The sequence below is a fragment of the Anticarsia gemmatalis genome, chromosome 2, assembly GCF_050436995.1.
Source record: "Anticarsia gemmatalis isolate Benzon Research Colony breed Stoneville strain chromosome 2, ilAntGemm2 primary, whole genome shotgun sequence".
NCBI classification, from domain to species: domain Eukaryota; kingdom Metazoa; phylum Arthropoda; class Insecta; order Lepidoptera; family Erebidae; genus Anticarsia; species Anticarsia gemmatalis.
In genome coordinates this window covers 6,485,733-6,504,928 of record NC_134746.1, presented here as the reverse complement: position 1 = coordinate 6,504,928, position 19,196 = coordinate 6,485,733, and the positions used below count along the sequence as shown (strand labels likewise).

The 19,196-nt window shown below is 34.7% G+C and overlaps 1 protein-coding gene across 5 annotated transcripts; it reads right to left on the bottom strand.

Annotated features, from left to right (window-relative positions):
* Positions 1 to 184: 184 nt before the first annotated feature.
* Positions 185 to 18,816, bottom strand: LOC142981659 (protein tramtrack, alpha isoform-like). 5 transcript variants are annotated; one of them, XM_076127715.1, is made up of 5 exons: positions 18,354 to 18,816; positions 15,018 to 16,095; positions 3,419 to 3,865; positions 2,840 to 3,070; positions 185 to 2,535 (listed from the first exon to the last, which is right to left on the bottom strand). In XM_076127715.1, the coding sequence occupies exons 2-5, from the start codon at positions 15,865 to 15,867 to the stop codon at positions 2,357 to 2,359; spliced, it is 1,707 nt and encodes a 568-aa protein (XP_075983830.1). In that variant the 5' UTR covers positions 15,868 to 16,095; positions 18,354 to 18,816; the 3' UTR covers positions 185 to 2,356. The 5 variants fall into 5 exon arrangements, with proteins under 5 accessions (XP_075983830.1, XP_075983840.1, XP_075983822.1 ...); XM_076127725.1 differs by lacking the exon at positions 18,354 to 18,816 and adding an exon at positions 17,537 to 17,808; XM_076127707.1 differs by lacking the exon at positions 18,354 to 18,816 and adding an exon at positions 17,626 to 17,794.
* Positions 18,817 to 19,196: the final 380 nt, after the last annotated feature.

Below are 19,196 nucleotides of genomic sequence, written 5' to 3'. Positions count from 1 at the left end.
TTGTGTGGAAAATTAAATGTCGATATAACATTATACACTACAAAACGCAGTTTGAAGGAATTTGTATATTGGTATTCTTAGTTCAATCACAATAATTCTGAAAAGGTCATATTATTTAAATTGGAGACTCCGCTGCATCATTATAAGATATTAGTGCTCTTATTGTATGGAGTGAGGAATTATTGTAAGCCGACTCACGCCTTCCTCACCCCTATAATACGTCGCTGTAAGCCAGAGATGTACTAGAGGACAAAATGTCCAAAGGTTTAAAAAAAAGCTTTAATATACATTCTTACAACATATATTTATGAGCCACAATCATCACAGATTCCGTATTTCAATATGTACAAGTTTGACACATTAAAATAGTATTAATTTTTACTTATATATGTACTTATGTAATAGTTTTTGACAAAAAAATATGACACTTTTAATTACTGTGTGTTATACAGTTAAATTATATTATTAATCAATATAACTCATAGAATCCTGATACAGGATTTTAAAATTTCATATAGTGGGTAATTTGAAATAAAACATAAAGCGACATAGATGTAGTTATATAGGCTATTAATTAAAAAACCTTAGATGTACGATACTGAGACGTAATTTATAGCAAACTATGTAAATTACTTATTATAAAAAAAATAGTGCTGATCTTGACAAGTGTTACTTAACTAAGTAACCCATAGAATACTTGACTTATAATACACAACATAGGCTTCCAGGAGTATATAACTCTTTTCTTACTTCAGTCTCACTTTTCGATCCTATCTAATAATATTAGTTGAGAGATATCGTTATTATTAAGTATATAGAGAGAAAGAGAGAAATACGGGACAGAATTAGTCACGATACATCGATAGATCTAGAAGGATTATTTTTATGCAATGATTTTGGTAAAATTGGAGCAAGAATATATATTGTATATTAGGTGGGTAGGTAGGTATATCAACTTATAGCAATATTATAATAAATGTAAGCATTAGGTTGGCAGGTACCTATACGTATCTACTTATCGTAGCTGCAAGATGATTATGAAATAACTAATTTGTCTGTAAAGTGATAAAAAATACTTTTGTTAATTGTAAATAAAAATAAGCTGTACCAGTTGAGGACTTACTCTAAGGTACGTGTATATATATTTATATGGGTTGTCAATGTTCCATAATATACATAATACATATTTCATAGGGTATAGATGGCGACAAAAACCGTAGGTATGAAATACATATCGTTAACTTAGTCTAAACAGCCGTAATAAATTGTTTACGGGCTCTTATTGTAACTTATGGTAGTTTCAGCAAACGTGGCAGAAAGTTCTTTTTATGCAGCTGTATACGAATTTATTAGAAGATATTTGTCGCTAACTATACCCATAATCTAGCTAAATATAATAAATAGTGCTCTCTTGAATAATGTATAGGCGCTTCACACCAGTTTTTAATGTACCTAATACATTAAAAACTTTAAACAGACTTTAATATCAAACAGTTAGGATTGATAAATCTGTAGCTCTCGATTAAATGTAGGTACCTATTATTATTTTCTTACGCCATTAGAAACAGCAGATTCTTTTATTGCATCCGCTAATACGCATCTCTACTCTGTTAACAGTTCTGATCAAATACTAGTAGGAACACAATAGACAATATTATTATATTTTAAGTTAGAGTTGCACTTACTTACGCTTACGTTACAATAAATTAGAATAAGAAATATTTTCACAAAAATGATTATTATCTTAAGGTAGACATCGAGTTAATAATGTATAATTTATAATATTTACAAATTCTGGACAACGTTGGCACATTAATTTCGTTAAAATCTATTGGCACATAATATTTTACAAACGATTGGCACAAAAAATGAGCACGATTTTACAGACCATTTTAGGCCGACATATTAAGAATCACTTATTTAACAAGGGTGGGACCCTATAATGCAAGTTGAAATTTACTTTGAATGGAGATCAATGCTCAACAAAATAATGGAGCAAGAGGATAGAAGACGATCATGTAATTATTAGTGAGTGTTGTAGAGCAACAAACGACTATTTTCTATGGAAGATAGAACAGCGCCTCTGGCGTCCGGAGAAGGAACTATATTTTCCGGTCTGGTTATTATATATTTGGTAAGTTGTGACATTAATTATAATTTTCGTAGATTTATACTGTATACTTTTTAGTAAGTATGTAAAATATCTATTATTTTTATTCGTCATGAATCTGTCTAAAAGGAAGCATTTTTGTTATGTTCAGTATTCATCACTATAGTGTTTTTCAGATCCCTGATATTGTTACAATAGTACTTATTCTAGAGGAACTTGTTGATCGCTCTCGGGCGAGGTGTGCGGCTACGTGTGCATGACGGTGGTCCTGCGCGTGTAGCCGCGGCGCGTGGGTCCGCCGCCGCCGCCCGTGCCCTGCTGCGCCTCGCACTCCCGCCGCACTCGATCTATGATATCGGCTACTAACTTTTCCTCTCGAGAACGACGTTCTGCCCAATCTGCTGGCTTTGTTGGAATCACTTGTTCTGAAAAATAAGTTGAGAGTTGTTTCTAGTTTCCAATACATACAGGCACAGAATATCTCAGAAAGTTTCTGTACTGATGATACATTAATGCAATCAACTACAGTAGACTAGTGGCGGATGATTAAGAATTTAGATTAAACTGAAAGATTACTGGGCAAACATTGCCGACTTGATAGACGTTGCCTAACTTGGGCTGTACAAGACATAATGTACATTACACACTCTTGTGAACTATTAACCTAGAAGAAAAATTGTCAGAATAAAGAAATGGAAATATACCTAATATGTTTTTAATCATAATTACCTCTATAAGGTTTCTTAGTTTCTGTAGCTTTCGAGGCATGTTTAATAATAGTTGTCTGGTAGGTTGGTACGGTTGTTTTTGGTATCACTGATTCAGGGTCGGATTCTTCCCTTGTGTCTTGCGGAATGGGGATCTTTTCCTTGCAACTGGCTTCTATTTGCGCGTTAGTTAGTACTGGACTTGCATCCGAGAGTACCTCGCTGTGTCTACTAGATAAATGCCCGATGTAACCTAAAATAAATATTTCATTAACCTAATAAATAGAAGCGGGGACTAATTACAAGTTAATATTAATGGTCACTTGATTAATATGTGCTTTATTGTTCCATCAAAATCGGGATTAGCTAATGCGTCTTAAAACAGCAGACAAGGACCAAGACAGTACTTATCAATATGCTCAACTCAGACAAAATTCTAATTGTTCAAATATCTTATTTGTACTGATTCTGAGTGGTTGTTAAATATAATATTTAATTTTAAGATCCCTTGCTATTATCTTACAAGACAAAATTGTGACTCATTAATGAATTAGTTTACTATTCTATGAAATGCTGTTATAAAATACGAGCGTTATATTACCTTTTCGACTTTTAAAATATACAAGACACTGTTCACATTGGAAAAGCGGCGCAGGGTTCAGGGGTTGTATAACATGGAGTTTATATTTATGTCTGTACCAGTGCGTGCGGCTCTGCAATATCTCTCCACACAATTTACAAATGACACTACCATCGTTTCGCATCATATATTCTAGTAAGTCACTTCTGCCTTTGGGTGTTAGCTCTTCCTTCCCATTATCGACTTTAGGATCGAGTTCGTCGTTAATTGGTTCCGTTAAGAAATGTACTCCTGTCGACGCATCCTTAGTCATTGTTTCTATCTGGCGGTTACCAATGGTCTCATTCTCATAGTGCGCGATGATCGGATCAGTGTAAGATGAATCCGATAATACTTCTAGTGTAATAACCGGCATGTTACCATGATCAGCGTCATCCTCGTACGTATAGTGGTATTCTGAAATTTCAGCTGCAATCATATAAACACATAAATGTATAAAACCATCATACATTACTATGTGAATATAAAACAATTGATCGTTAGTAAAGGGATAAATTAAAGTCATAGATATTTTAATGTTTTTATTTGTAGTGTAGGTAAATGTTTTCACAATAATTACTCAATACGTGTTGGTAAGATCCTCCTTTAAAATATAACTACTATATTTTTGTTATAATAAAAATAAACTTTTGTCTCGTTTTCATCAATTTATTGTTAAAGCTTTGATGTTTGCAACGATAATTACATACCTACAATAGAACTATTAAAATTATCAGTTAGACTGTGGTAGTAATTTTGTTAATCGCTATTGTTAATATAGACTATCGAATATCTAACGTTCTTAATTACTATATCATTACAATATTGTAGGAGTAGTCGAAATATAAACATATTTTAGTATGGCCCACCTTATAAACAAAACATTACCGAGGGTTTAGTCAACAGATAGTTCGTCACCCAGCGGTACGATAGAGGAAGTAATACGCGTCTGTACACTACGTAGAGCTGTAGACTATGTACCTAGTAGCAGATATACTCTCCAACGACTAATTGGTAGGAATCTCTCAAATTAAATTATTGAAACAAGAATGTAATAGAATATAATTATAGATATGTAATACTATAACATCGGTTGAAATATAAACGGTACATTATATGTGAACGATAGTAAACTATTAATACTCGACACTAGCTCGCCGGGCGACCACCACGCGTTACCAACTAACGTGGACTGTTTCATGATACACGTGACATATAAAATGTAATATTATAAAGAACAGCTAGCATCGAGTAAGAATCAATAGAATATAGAAAAAATCAACACTTGCATATATAATCATTGCACTTGACACGAACCTAAAATAGTAAAAACTTTTCTTGCAATAGGTATTAGTTAATAATAAAAATTAATTAAACTTCTAGACGATTTCTACGTAACACAGTAGGTAAATGATTGCAATCAATAAACATACGTAACGGTTCTGTACCTACTCTGTTCTCAAGTGAATGCAGCAGAACTAAAAATGATAAACAAATTATATGTAAATAAATGGAGTCAGGTGAAATTATTACAAAAAAATATTTTACAAAATTACTTACTAATGGTTACTAATGAATTTGTGTGCAGAAAATCTTAATTTTGCAGTTACAAGTAAACATAACATATCAATTATATCGCCGAAATTAAATTTACCGTATAACACGCAATGTGTTCATAATACTCTATTTATAAAGTAAAATATATTTTTGCGATGCTTCTAATCATATTATAATTAGGCTGCCTTGCAGCATGTGTTTAGAAGTGAGAAAGTAAGAATTACAATAACTCAACAATGAACATGATCGCCAACTTAGTTAGCACTAATATCACAAAATAAAATACTACAAAAAAAGGTAAAAAGATAGGCATAACACTTCACCACCCCTCGTTATAGAAGACAAAATAAACATAGCATTGTAGTCCCAAGATCGTCAAGGAATGGACTCGAAAGTAAAACAAGATTTATAAGGTTACAATGAGTGGTGAAATAATGAAAAGAAAATACAAACAAAATGTAATCCTTGTCAAAATAATAATAAAATCAACGTTACGTTACGTTGAGTTAGTTTGTGCGATTGACTGGCGCTGACGTACCTACTTAAATAAAAATCACACTGCAAATTGTTAATACCTTGTCGGCGACTATATATATATATCTAAGTATTTATGTAATACACTGTTAAACTATATACAAGAACGTGAACTAACAAAAACTTATTTACGTTAACTTATCGTACATGAAATTATAATATATCAAAGTTGTGCGCTAAAATTTAAAATATAAAAACTCAATTATTCATAACCGATTAATGTCTTAAGTAGAACTCAAAGGAACGCTAGGCAGGTTCACTTGTCTTGTCACTCAGATGTCAGTTGCATCACTGAATGCAAACATTAATCGATCTCATAGAGGTACTCTTCCAAAACGTGAACTTAACGTAACCTAGATTAGGTATAATCATTCCGAACTGAACTTAAAAATATACATGAAATTAGGCGTTACATTAATATTACCTAACAAATATTATTTCCCTTATCAATGGAAGAACTGCTGATTTTGTTATAAGTTCTAGTTTACCTAGAACGTCTTCGCTATGCCCTAAATATAATCTAAAAGTGAAATAATAAGAGTTGGAAACTTTAGTAAATATTAAACATTATACAAAATGAATAATTGCGCTATGGCACTATTAAGTTATATGTTAACATATTGATATTTTCCCACTATACTTCTCTTGTTAAAATAGATTCATCAAATAGGTACATATCGTACATAACAGTAGGCTCACTAATATATTCAAATATTATAATAATCTATTTATTAAAGTCTTTAGTAAGAAAGAAATGATAATTATTTTAATATAATTAATATAGCTATTTTAATAATGCTTGCAAGTGATATCTAAATAATATTGTCGTAACAATACCTAGTGTATGACACAGACGCGTGTGCGCGGTCGGTCGCGGCGGACACGTGCACGTACACGCGAGCGCGCACGTGCACGTGTACGTAGTCGGGCGCACCGCACCGCCGCGCCGCTCGTGCACAGCGCCATAAGGCCACAGTGTCCGCGAGTTCCGATCACATAGCGGTAATGTTGCAATTTGCGAACATAGACGACATTAACATTATTTGTAATACAGTCTTTGGTTGGTGTCTTGCGGTATTTCGAATAACTATAAGTATCTTTAGGCACTTCAAGGCGACAACGATTCAGTTATAAACTTTAATAAACTGCGTAAATGGAAGGCACGTCTCAGACTTTTGTAGCACCTACAAATGCTATAATTTCAACAAACAAGTTAAATTCAACACGCAGTAACTGGCCTCAGTGAATACATTGTATATTATTGTCTAATATTTGCACAACCATACTTTTAAACAAGATAACATAATGAGCTTTATATTATGTAACAAACATTCGTTATAAATGCATAACAGTATTCTTGGAAATATGTAATACGTACAATGTAAAAATGTACATGAAAATTTAACTCCAAAAATAGATTGAATACTATAATCGAAACCTCGATATTATATGGACGACCTACATACTAGCCAAAGGAAAAGTTTACAAGTTTATGTGGAATCAATAAAAATTGTGCGACAAACGCGTCTCACTCAAACTTGCGCGGGATCGGGCGAGGAGTGCGACGGCGTGGAGCCGTGCGGCGAGCCCGAGCCCATGGGCTCCAGCTTGATGCCGGGCGGCAGCTGGCCCTCCATGCCCGGAATCATGAAGAACGCGTTCGGTGGATACACACAATCTTTGGGCACGTAACAGTCGTGCGTCGTTTTCATGTGGTTTTTCATTTTGTCGGGCCTAGAGAATTCCTTACAACACACAGGACACGGAAATACTTTCCTTTGGTGGCCCTCGTGGTACAGGAAAGCGTGCCTCTGGAATGAATACTTGTTTTTGAAGGTTTTCTGTATATTCTCTTTAGCGCATTCAGTGCACTGGTAGACACCTTCGTTGACCGACGCGTATCTGAAGAGATTGAGTCCCCTCACTGACATCTCGGTGAGTTGCTCCGCGGGGTCGTTGGAAGCAGAATTCGCTCTTCTCCTTATCCTTCTCCTGACAGCGGGCCTTTGCATCTGGTTGGTTCCGCTCTGAAGATTGTTATTGTTTATAGAGTCGCTTTGATATTCCGACGTGGAGGCTTGGGTCGCTGGGTTCACGCGTATCTTTCCTGATCCATCGTTTGATGGTGACTGTCGCGAATATTTCATGTCCTTATTCTCCGAATCAGGGCTACCTCGTCCTGTAATAAGTTATAAAATTATTGTATTTTTTAAATCGGTTTGATTATGTAGTTAGAAGTCATTAAACGTAAATATGAGGACAATGCTATAGTCACACATTTTTGCCATGTTAACATATATAAATTACGCGTCAGCTTGACGGAATAGAAAAAATGTTGAGTATTCGTGATTACTCTAGAATTGTCCTCCTTAGTTAACATTTGTCAACTTACATTACAGTGGAAACAGGCAAAGGTAAATCAATTTTGCAAATTAGGATTAAAACCAAATGTGTGATGACTACGAGGTGACAAAGCGAAAGGACATTTAAAACAAAATAAAAACAAAAAAAGAAAATATATTAACTTTATTTGTTCAAATTGAATGACGAAATTTATTACACCATGATTAAAATGAAAACCACGATTGTTGGGATTCATTATTCCGTTAACAGATTTACTCGTGTATTTAGCTGCCATTGAAATGTTTGAAACAGTTGACATAAGGTATAGATAGCACCACTATTACATTAAGGTATGGACGAATGGTCACGAGCCAATAAACCTGCTCACAGAACATGACTCCCAAAATAAAACATTTAAAACTAGAAAAAATGTGAAATAATATCAATTTCGGAATATATTTACTAAGTGTATATATATTTACCAAAATTTAAATCATCAGTCCTATAAATTAAAACTCATTAAGCAAAGAAATTTGAATAGATAACAGTAAAGTTCAATTAATAACTGTTTTATTTAAACCATGAACTTTTAGCAAAGTCAAACTGCTTACTCTATTTTAAAATAACCATAAATTAATAAATTAAAAAATAATAACAAAAAAGAATAGATTTCACTATGACATAATAGGACTCAAGTGTTTGCATTTGGAACTATTTCGGCAAGTTCAGTAGTAGGTACATAATTATAAAAATAACACTTCAGTTAACTTAAGCTCTTAAGATCACATAAGGTGGGTTTATAGTTGAAATAACATACAGCAGGTGTGTGTCGAGTTCACTACACACTCTACGCACATGAAACATAATAAACAAAATAGTTGCCAATATATCGTATGTACACTGTTGTGCACTATTACACATAAGTACTACACAATGCACATACGGAAAATAAGAGCCGAAAGACATCATGTTTGGATAAAAATATCAGGAACATGTAATTAGCCTCATTAATTAATATCTGGATAATATTGCATCAGAGATATCTAAGAGTATGGTATAAATAAAAATAAAAAGCAACAATTTGTACTGGACCAACAAATCAATACTTTGTTCATTGCAGAGCATCAATTTGAGCAACATAGAAAGCATTAAACATAATCTATCTAGCTCTAACCACACCATCTACGAAACGTGAGAGTAGCGTCATAGGACAACGTACCTGATCAGTCCTCTCGTCGTGACTATATGAAACATCCTACACAGTACACGGTACACAGTACACAGTAACACGTGTGTGTCCCAATGTTCACTCCATTGTTAACAACACTATATTTATGTCTATAATATTATAAATAACTTAACTTTTAATCTACTCTTTACTAATAACCCGTGTTGTTACTTTGCTACTATTTAAATATAAAAAATAATAATATATTGTTGAAATCGTTAGTGTTCGTCATCGTTGCTGCATAAATCACGGGTGACTGACTGTACAAACTTATCAAGATCATGTCACCATACAAGTTTAACATAATTCAATCGGCAAGATATTGCGCGTAGAACACAACAGTGCTCTACGCCATACGATTACACGTGCACGAAGCACCTACAACACATAGGCACGGAACAATATTAGGTACAAGAACATCATCATCGTAAGTATAATAACATCAAACAGAACATTGAGAAAGTCATACATACATCTCACAATAAATAAACTCAAAAAGGTCAAAACTTAAATAACAATAGAAATAAATCAAAACAAAATAATAAGTAAGAGATATTGAAAATATTGGTAATTTTTGCTGTAACTTTTATTATTTTCTTTAAAGTTTCTAAAAATAGTAATTAACACCTTATTGTATACCATTGTATTTTGTTTTATTAACAAATATGCTAAGTCGTGTAACTTCCTTTTCTAAATTTATCTAAACATTACTCTTTGCATTTTCTATTGTCTAAGTGCAAATAACAAAAAATATGGATTTGCTTAACATTTGGCTAATTTCTATAATTATAATAATTGTCGTGTGAACTTTATCGGTATACCATTTAAATATTAATTTAATCTGCAATGTTTCAATATAATATTTGTGAGAGCAATTCATAAACTAAATCTCTTGCAGGCTTATATTTGAGAGGTTGAGTGTCGACAATAAATATTAGAACACTAATCGTTAGAAACCATATTACATAATAGATAGCAGGTAGCCCTCTAAATGTGTACATAAGTAGCTGGAGTAAAATCATGCTAAATATAATGTGTAACATGGTTCCAGACGAGACACCAACAAACCCTCAAATAATATATACCTCTAATTAAGTACTTAGATCATTTACGAAGAAGAAAGTGTTTCCTGTAATTAATTTATATATGAAGCTTCACTTGATGAAAATATAATAATTATTAGTTGATATTCTGATAAATCGTACTATTCCATTAACGGTAAAACTATTTCTCTTTTTATTACATGTAGTTATTTATACAAATATTGCTTTAAGAATTCGATACTAAACAGTTAAAAGATTTCCTTATTATTTTGTTTCAACGAGGAGTAATATAAATATTGATTAACGTTTGAATGAAACGATATAATTGCGAATGTCAAGTCCCATGATAACTTTGTCAACGGATAAATATAACGTCTATAAATGTACTTACATAGATGCTTTTAAAACAACAATATCAACAAACAATATATAATTTATGTATATTTTAGGGACATTCCGTTTTATGTCACATCACATGTGACATTTTCTTAAGTATAATTTAGCACCAATTATGATATAACATTAACAAATAATAAAATTATTCATTAGTGACATGTTGTAATACATATTATATTCATTGTACATAGGTAAATCAAATTATTTTATGTGATTTATGTTTTGGAAAGTTACAACAATAAATATTAAGAAAAACATAGAAATACATAATAGTTAACAAATGAGATATTTAAGTAGTAAGTATCGAATAACACAAATAATAGGAGAACGGGTTAAGCTTAGGCACTGGCTAAATTGACTATCATAATGTAAGTGATTTGTTAACTCGTTCAATAATAGCCTCACCGTTATTAAGTCTAAATTTCATCTTTAAGTACCTATCAATGCTCAAGGTAAATTTCGTATAAAGATTTATGAAAGGTAGGTACAATAAATTCGTTTTTATGAATTTTAACAGTCTTAATATTGATTATCAAGACCCAGACGCCTCGAAAATTACACGAATTTTATATTCATTTAGTAAATAACATTCACGAGTTGTTCCGATTTCCAAACAAAATGGAAAACATGAGATGATATATTCTTAATTTAATTACACCATTTAATTTAACTACTTGGGCCTAAAAGGTTTTCTAAACTCCTAAGGAAGCTTCTTAAAGTAGATATTGTAAACTCTGAATAATGAAAATAAATAATACATAATATTTTTGAAATTTCTTAGTCGTCTAGTAGTCGATAAATATTAAACTTATTAATATACAAGTAAAGGCACACTAATAGGCAAGCGTTCCCTGGACCTACGTTATTATATTGGAGATTTGGTTTTGGGTCGACGTCACGTCACGTCACACCACGTTCGTGAACGTATACTAACAATATTAACTAAACGCGTTTTATAAGTACTACATAGATTTTAAACAATTTTAATTTCTCTTTATAATTGAAATATGAAACCGTGTCGCTATCGTTACATGGAAGACTACTTTTGCCTCTAAATTTAACTAAGTAAATAATTTATAAGTACCATTCCTTATTTTATATTTAAGGCATTTTGTTTTCTACTAAAATAGAATTTACAAATCATCTCATGATTCCAGTTACTTATAAACTTCATTCAAAGCACCTTGCTAAGATCACTTTAACAACAACGCTTTGTTGTATCGTCTCAAATATATACAATTTAAACTTCAACTTTTAAAATATATCATATGTTACAATTTCATAAAGTTGTTTTCGATAGTAACTCAAATGTGAATAAGGTAGATGTGTGTTGTGAAGGACTGTGATAGCGACGCTTGCACCCGGCGCCCTAGGCCGCGCTCGCGTGCTCGTATAATGCACACGCCACGCACGGCTACGCACGACAACGCTCAGTACACGCGGCACACGCCGTGCACGCTTCAAATAGCTGCTCTACCGGCTCTACTCCCGCGCCTCTCACGTCTTTGTACAAATAACAATTCGATGCTAAACGCAGTATCACAATCTTTACTATATTAGCTACAGTAATTGTTGTATTGTCTTTGACAAATATTATATAATATATATTTTATTTAAGTAAATAATTTAATAATTTAACAAAGAAATATACTCCTATATAGTTAAAGTTAGGAATTGAAAACTTTTATTAAAATATCTAAATGATTTGGGGCTCTGTTAGATACTCAGGAACTGAACGTTTACTCATAATGTAAGTGTGTAAGCTGACTACTCTGTTAGCTCTCGATATCTAATTCACGAGCTATTCTATCATAGAACGCTTGTACAATTTAACTATTGTATAATTTATTCGATTTAAATAAGTATTTGATAGCATAATAACATTTACAACCAAATATTTCAACATTGATAAACTATTTTAAATTAATCTTAACAAATTCTAGAAAATAAAATCATAGCCTGTGTTGAGTTTTACTTCGAAGAAGTTAAATCGTCGTCTACAACTAAGATCACTATTAAGGCAAGTTAAATGAAAATGCATTTTCCGCTACTACTTACACAATGGCATTTGCTGTCAAGTCTTTTTATAAAGAGTCCCTTTAACCTCCCGCGATATAAATAATCACATCACACAGCGTGTACAATGTGTACATAACACTGTGTCCCGCCCGCTAGTGTATCGTATTGTGTTGCACTCTCGTACCACTGCGCTACTAGCGCCACTGCCCACTACACTTACAAAAAGACTATGCCATTGTTATAATATTATATACTCATAAACATATTAACTAAACTTAACTAACTAATTCAGTTCAATGAGAATTGCATTAAATATTCAGCACGTAAACAATTATACTACTTTTGAATTTATGATCACCATGAGTAGTTATTTTGTACCCTGAAAATGTTGTAATTAATAAAATTAAGTAACAAGTAAGTGCAAAATAACAAGTAAATCATAGAAAATTTTATAAATCTCTTTGAATTCAGCACTCTGAGAAACAAATGGAACAATATAAATAAATAGATAAATATTAACAACAAACGGCTCGCGCCGCTTAATATCAACAAACTTATTGATACGCATGAAACTTAGAGCTCGAACGCTTACTCAATACGCATACGCAATCTACGATTTATATAAACTATTGAAAATCCAAATTTTAAATAACGTATAACATGATTAAAGTCTACTCTGGCTAATCAGATCTTATTACATCTGCGACGAACAGTAAAGTAAGTAAGTAAGTACCTACTGAGTGTTACCAAGTACTAAAGCTTCACAATTAATTAAGACTCCTGCTTCGCCATCTGCTCGTTGGCATTTGGCTGATTTTTGTGGATGATCTTTAGATGGGCGATCATGTTATCTTTTCGAGTGAACTCTTTGAAGCAGATGGGGCAGGGAAAAACTTTGACATCTTTCTTGTGAGAAGTAACGTAGTGCCTGCAGAAATTACTAATGTGAGTGTAGACCCTCGCACATATTTTACATCTGAATACGTTTTCCCCTTCTTTAATGCAGTAATCTCGCACCGATTCGTTTGTCTCCTCGTGATAGTTGCCCACGCTTCCCATATTGGCCTTCCTTATAGGCGAGGGAAATATACGGTGCTCCCAATTGGTCTGCGCTAAATCGGATACGTCGTTATTAGCCAAGTTAAGGTTATTTTGCTCTAGTTCAGCGGCGAACAGCTGCGTGGCGAGCGCCGGCATGAGCACGGGCTCCGGGGGGAATTTGTCGAACGTATTTAACGCGGGGTTCAGGTTGGACAAGCCAGATAGCTGATTGAACAAGTTTCGAGCTCTAATTTTTGACATTTGGGGTAGCAATTTTTTACTATTCTTTGGCTTTAAGTTACGACCTAGTCTGTTTTTGTCTTCTGTATCTTTAACAGGGCCATCCTGCGAGTTGGAATTTTCGCGGCTTCTGTCGGGATTATATTTGTATTCAATTGGTTCATTGTAACCGTCGTTAACGTCGCCGGCGGGTTCTTGTTTAATGGATCCATTTTCGATAGATAGTACAGGCCCGTTTGTTGAATAGTTTTGTTGTATTTCCTCTTTGGGCGGTTTTTCGGGATCTGAAAAGTTTATTTCAGGTCTCAATCGATAAGAACTAATGAAATAAATGAAATATTATTTATTTCATTGGTTAACTAACGTTCTTGGAAATATTTTAGTGAGTCGCGGTTTGTTTATAAATAATAATATTGTTTATGATATATTATATTAATGTTTAAGTTACGAACCTAAGTTGAGTGGTCGCCCACTATAATATTTCCAATTGCTTCATTACCAAGGAAAGCTATTGGGAATAAGCCTTGTTTGTGTACCCTTTTCTTTAAATTCGTAATATAAATTATTTATGTTTGAAGAAGTTTACATAGACAGAAATGATCAAACCATTAAGTACCACACCGAATTTGCCCCTGGCCATTCCTCTAATAGCTCTCCCCAAAAGCAGAAAAGCAAGCAATAGTTATTGTCGATTTATAGAAGAAATAAGCGTCTGTTACTCGTATATGTCAAAAAATTTCATATATTATCACTTACCCCTTTTCAATACTTTAATAATTAAATAATAGGTAGGTATTCGTAATACACTTCACTTTTCACTTATTGTATCCTAACATCAAAGCTTATATCCCATTAGCTTTTCCCTTTTTGATTTAAATTTTACTAGGTATTGTCAACAATGTTAGATGTTTGGAAAGGAAGATTAATATAGGTATTTACAAAAAGTAAGCAAATATAAACAATATAATTATCTTCATCTATCAACTGTTGCGTGCTATTTTAATTATTTTTTAAATATATTTTTAAAATTTTGGAGTCATATATTTTGCGGTACATATTAGAGATGATCCACATAGTTTTGGTAAAATAAAAACAACATTATATATTATGATATAAACAAGTGAATAGATTGTATAACCATGTCGCTGAAAAGAAACAGATGTAGAGGCGGAACACATACCTGCGGACTCGGAGTCTTTGCCGGTCATGGGAGCCTCGGTCGACTGGGCGTCGTCGCCCTCGTCGATGAGCAGCGCCTCGCCCGCCTCCTCGCCGCCCGACGTGCCGCCGTCCTCGGCGTTGAAGCTGTCCATCGACATCTTGACTTCCAACATTTCGGGAGAACCTCTTATCAGTTGATCGCCGGGTCTGTTTGATGCGTGAGACGCCGCCTCGGGAACGAACTCGCCGGGAGGGCTGGCCGCTGTGTTGAGAGCGTCACTTGAGCTGCCACTAAGTTTTCTTGGTCGGCCTCGTTTTCTTTTCGGTTGCATTAGTGCGTTTCCGAGTAAGGGCATTAATAAGTTAGGTGGCGCCCCTCCGCTGGGCATCCCGGATGCCGGTCGTTTCTGATGTACGTACGGGTGTATTCTGTGCAGCTGAGGGGGAGGCGTGTGCGCGTTGCCCTGTTGTTGTATTAACGAGTTCGTGAGCGCTGGAATATCACACTTCTCCTCGTTCACTTCAGTGAGGCCCTTAATTCTTAAGCTCTCGGCTACTTTCAAAAATGCCGTCAGCCTTTCCTGGTCGACGCTCACTTCTCCTCTGTACATGAAGTCTAATAAACTTTTCATGTCTGCGTATGGAACGTCCTTTAATATAACAATAGGATGTTTCTCTTGGTGGTTAACGAACAGAGCTTGGAAGTAGGGACTGCAAGCCGACAACACCATCTTGTGTGCTTTCAGCAGCTGGCCGTCGACGGCTAGCGTCACGTCTGTGAACGTCTCGGCGTGTAGTAGTTGGTCGAACACAGACAGCATGTTAGATTGGTGGTTGTTCCACCTCAAACAAAATCTTTGCGTGGCCATTTTCGCTTTTATATATTCTTCTTTGGAAGATATGATTTTTACCAGTCCAGGCTTAAAATCTAATTTTACCAACAATTATATCAATCATGTATACATAAGTATTCTCTCTTGTTCCATGAACAATACAACAAAACGTCAACAATAGATAATGTTTACTTTTTAAAAGCCATTTTCAATTTGTATGTTTCATAGTGTTTAGTGCAGTTTGTGTGACGGGCGCAGGGGGACCTGTAACGAGATAACAATCATTGTTTTACTATTACATCACACACAAACACACGTAAATTATAAATATTGGTATAGCGGCGTCATATTAATTTATGGTTAAAACAGAAAGTTGAGGATCGTCATGATTTCTCTGCTTTCGTGTCGATTATGAGTAATTAGGTAGTCTGCTTATGTGATTACAGTATTTGTGCGCATTAGCGCTTGATTCTGTCACGCTATTATCCTCACAGGGAGAATTCACGCAATATTTGTATGCTAACAATCTTTTTATATAAATAAGACATCTTTAATTTCTGAATTCGGTACAACAACACCAATATTTTTAGATTTTTTAACATATTCTTGCGAAACATAATAATATTTACACGTTTGTACATAACTACATAAAACATACAAACTTGTTAATATTTTAGCATCTATAAGTGTTACAACATTGTAGCCTTATCTACGACAGTTAAATAATAGTAGCAGCCGCTTTGTCTGATATTAAATAGAATATATTTTAATCTTCGTACGAATATTACTAGGTAAGAGGTTAGGAAGAACCTTAGTGGAATAAAGCAAATAAGCAGTGAGATAATAAATTACGAATAGAAATTGGACAAAAACGTTTTGCCAATCGGCTGTATTTGATTATGCCTTCTACATATCGGTACCTACCTAGTAGATATGGGAGCTATTAATAATAAACTAAATAAAATTGAAAATATCTACTTAGAGAACCAATATTGCCTACAAGTACCTATACCTAATGATGAATTCTCCATGTTTGATAGGTTAAAAGTGACCTTATTTTAAATTCACAATAACCTCATATTTTTAAAAGAAATAATATTATTGGTTATGAAAAGATGTTGGCTAATGGTAAGTATTATTTCAGTTTCAGCCTAATGTTATTTAAAACGTAAATATACTTTAGTTACACATTGTAAACATTCACAAGTTCTAATTAATCACTGGGATACCACATTAATGTATTTGTAGCAAGTTGTGAATGAATCCAATAGAGCTACCTACACAATTCAATCAAGGTTAAAAAAATCGAGGGCGCGTTAGTCTAGCGGCGTGAAGGAGCCCGACTCCGTGCATCGCATCGCCGAGCGCACTGCACTGCAGTACCAAACCCAGCCGTATCCTACTGCAGCCTAACCAAACACACATTCATATAACATCATATCGTCTACTAGTTATCATTCATTTTCTTTAGCAATCAATTCAATCTTCTTGAAATATCGTCTATAATTTTGTAATCGACACACAATCCAATCAGAATCCAATTGGAATACTCTGGAAATAATTTGAAAGCTACAAAAACACGAACATTTGCTCCACATCCACAGGTGCTGACCACAAACGTTATCGCGGTATAAACGGGCGCTCGAATTATTACTACGCACCCAGTCGAGCGCGTTACATTACGTCATCACAATGGCATTATTACCTCCGATATCCACATTAATTCAACCGATACGTCGAGATAAGCACCGTTTGAGAATAATTATATCACTGCACTAATGTAAGAGAACGTACCACACGTATCTGCACCACAATCAACTCGACCCTTTTATGGGAATGAGGATCAGCCCTTCCGCCATAGTCCGAGTCCGCGTTAACGTCGCACCCCGCTCACCCGACGACTGACGGCCGCAGCCCGCAACCCCGCGCGACGAACACCGACTCGCTCCGCGACTCGAATATCTCTCACAAAAAATACGCCGTCATCATCGAAATGGCGGCAGCGGATATATTCAGCGCAGGGTGCACGGTAAAATATTGATTTATTGAAATTTATTGATTTCCTCTGTTAGCTTGAACGTCACCCCCGAGAGGATGATTCGCTTTTCATTATTTGTTTTAGTGTTCGTCTGTAATTGATTCGTGATTTTTTGTACCTTCAGAGATTATGCTAAAGGGTTTTAAAACTTCATTATCCCTTAAACCGAGGACGCAAATAGGGTCAATGCCGGTGTAGCCGGTAACCCAAACTATTAAATTATAGCTATTTATTGAATGAGACTTTTTATATTGTCTATTTTCAAATTATTTTTCAGTTTGATTATTTTATTTTGAATAGACTATGTTTGATTATTCTTGCCAAAATGACAGGATCAGTAGAATTTTTTATGACATAGCTAAGATTTTAGAGTATTAAACCTACAGATTTATTTATGTTCTCACAACTTGAGGCTGCCTGTGATTTTACGTGAAGGGTTATATTGTAACCGATAATACTGTACTTATCGTCTGTATCAACCTACCTTATCATAGATGTATTGAAGGGATGAGTTTTCCACGTGAAAAACATCAATCCATTCGTGTTGTCGCCATGTCAGCAGTGTTTTCTGTCTCTGTTCCGCACGGGCGGGGTTGGATGGACGCCCTCTTAGCGGCGACCGCCGCCGATGATGGCCGAGCGCCGCCACTTTTCGCAACCGAACCCACCCGAGTCCGCACGGAAAATAGATCGCAGGGCGCACTTGTATTTTTTTAAGTTTGAAATTCACTTGAACAAACACTAATGTTTTTTTTATTTATTTACAGAATGTCCGAAAATTATATTCATTACTTTTTATTTAGCGATTAACCACTTCAATATTTTTATGTTGGACCATTAAATACGAGGGATTTCAGGACATGAAAAAAAATCCGCGCGCGATGTTACTCGGAAGTATTTTTAATAAAAATGGCCTGCCGCCTCGGCGGGAGGAGTGGCAATGGGCAATGAGGTCGGTACCCTCTCTCTGGCACCCGCGCGCGCCCCTCCCTGCCGCTACACTCCGGCACAGGGTTAGAAAGTTTCAAAAGTGAATCGTGGAAAACACGAACACTGATTCCTGACTGTGATACATATACATGGTGGGGAAGGATTACAGGAGCGAACACACTGAAATACTAACCACAACACTCTACTAGAATTAACTATCTGTCATTTTTTTTGCAATATTTTAAACAGGATAATGTTTCAATAAATTTGTATCAAAGATATTATTTCTGTGGACCTCAAAGAGTATCATGGTGACTGGATTGAACGCTATCGTTATCACTGACACTCCCTCCCGTTGTGGGCAGATCCGCATCACGTTGCGATAGATACAAGCGGC

Coding starts and splice junctions, on each gene's coding strand:
- LOC142981659 (XM_076127715.1), bottom strand. CDS start 15,867: ATGGCCACGCAAAGATTTTGTTTGAGGTGGAACAACCACCAATCTAAC. Junction 3,866..15,017: donor CAAAGACTCCGAGTCCGCAG/GTATGTGTTCCG, acceptor ATATGATTGCAG/CTGAAATTTCAGAATACCAC. Junction 2,536..2,839: donor AACTAAGAAACCTTATAGAG/GTAATTATGATT, acceptor CTTATTTTTCAG/AACAAGTGATTCCAACAAAG.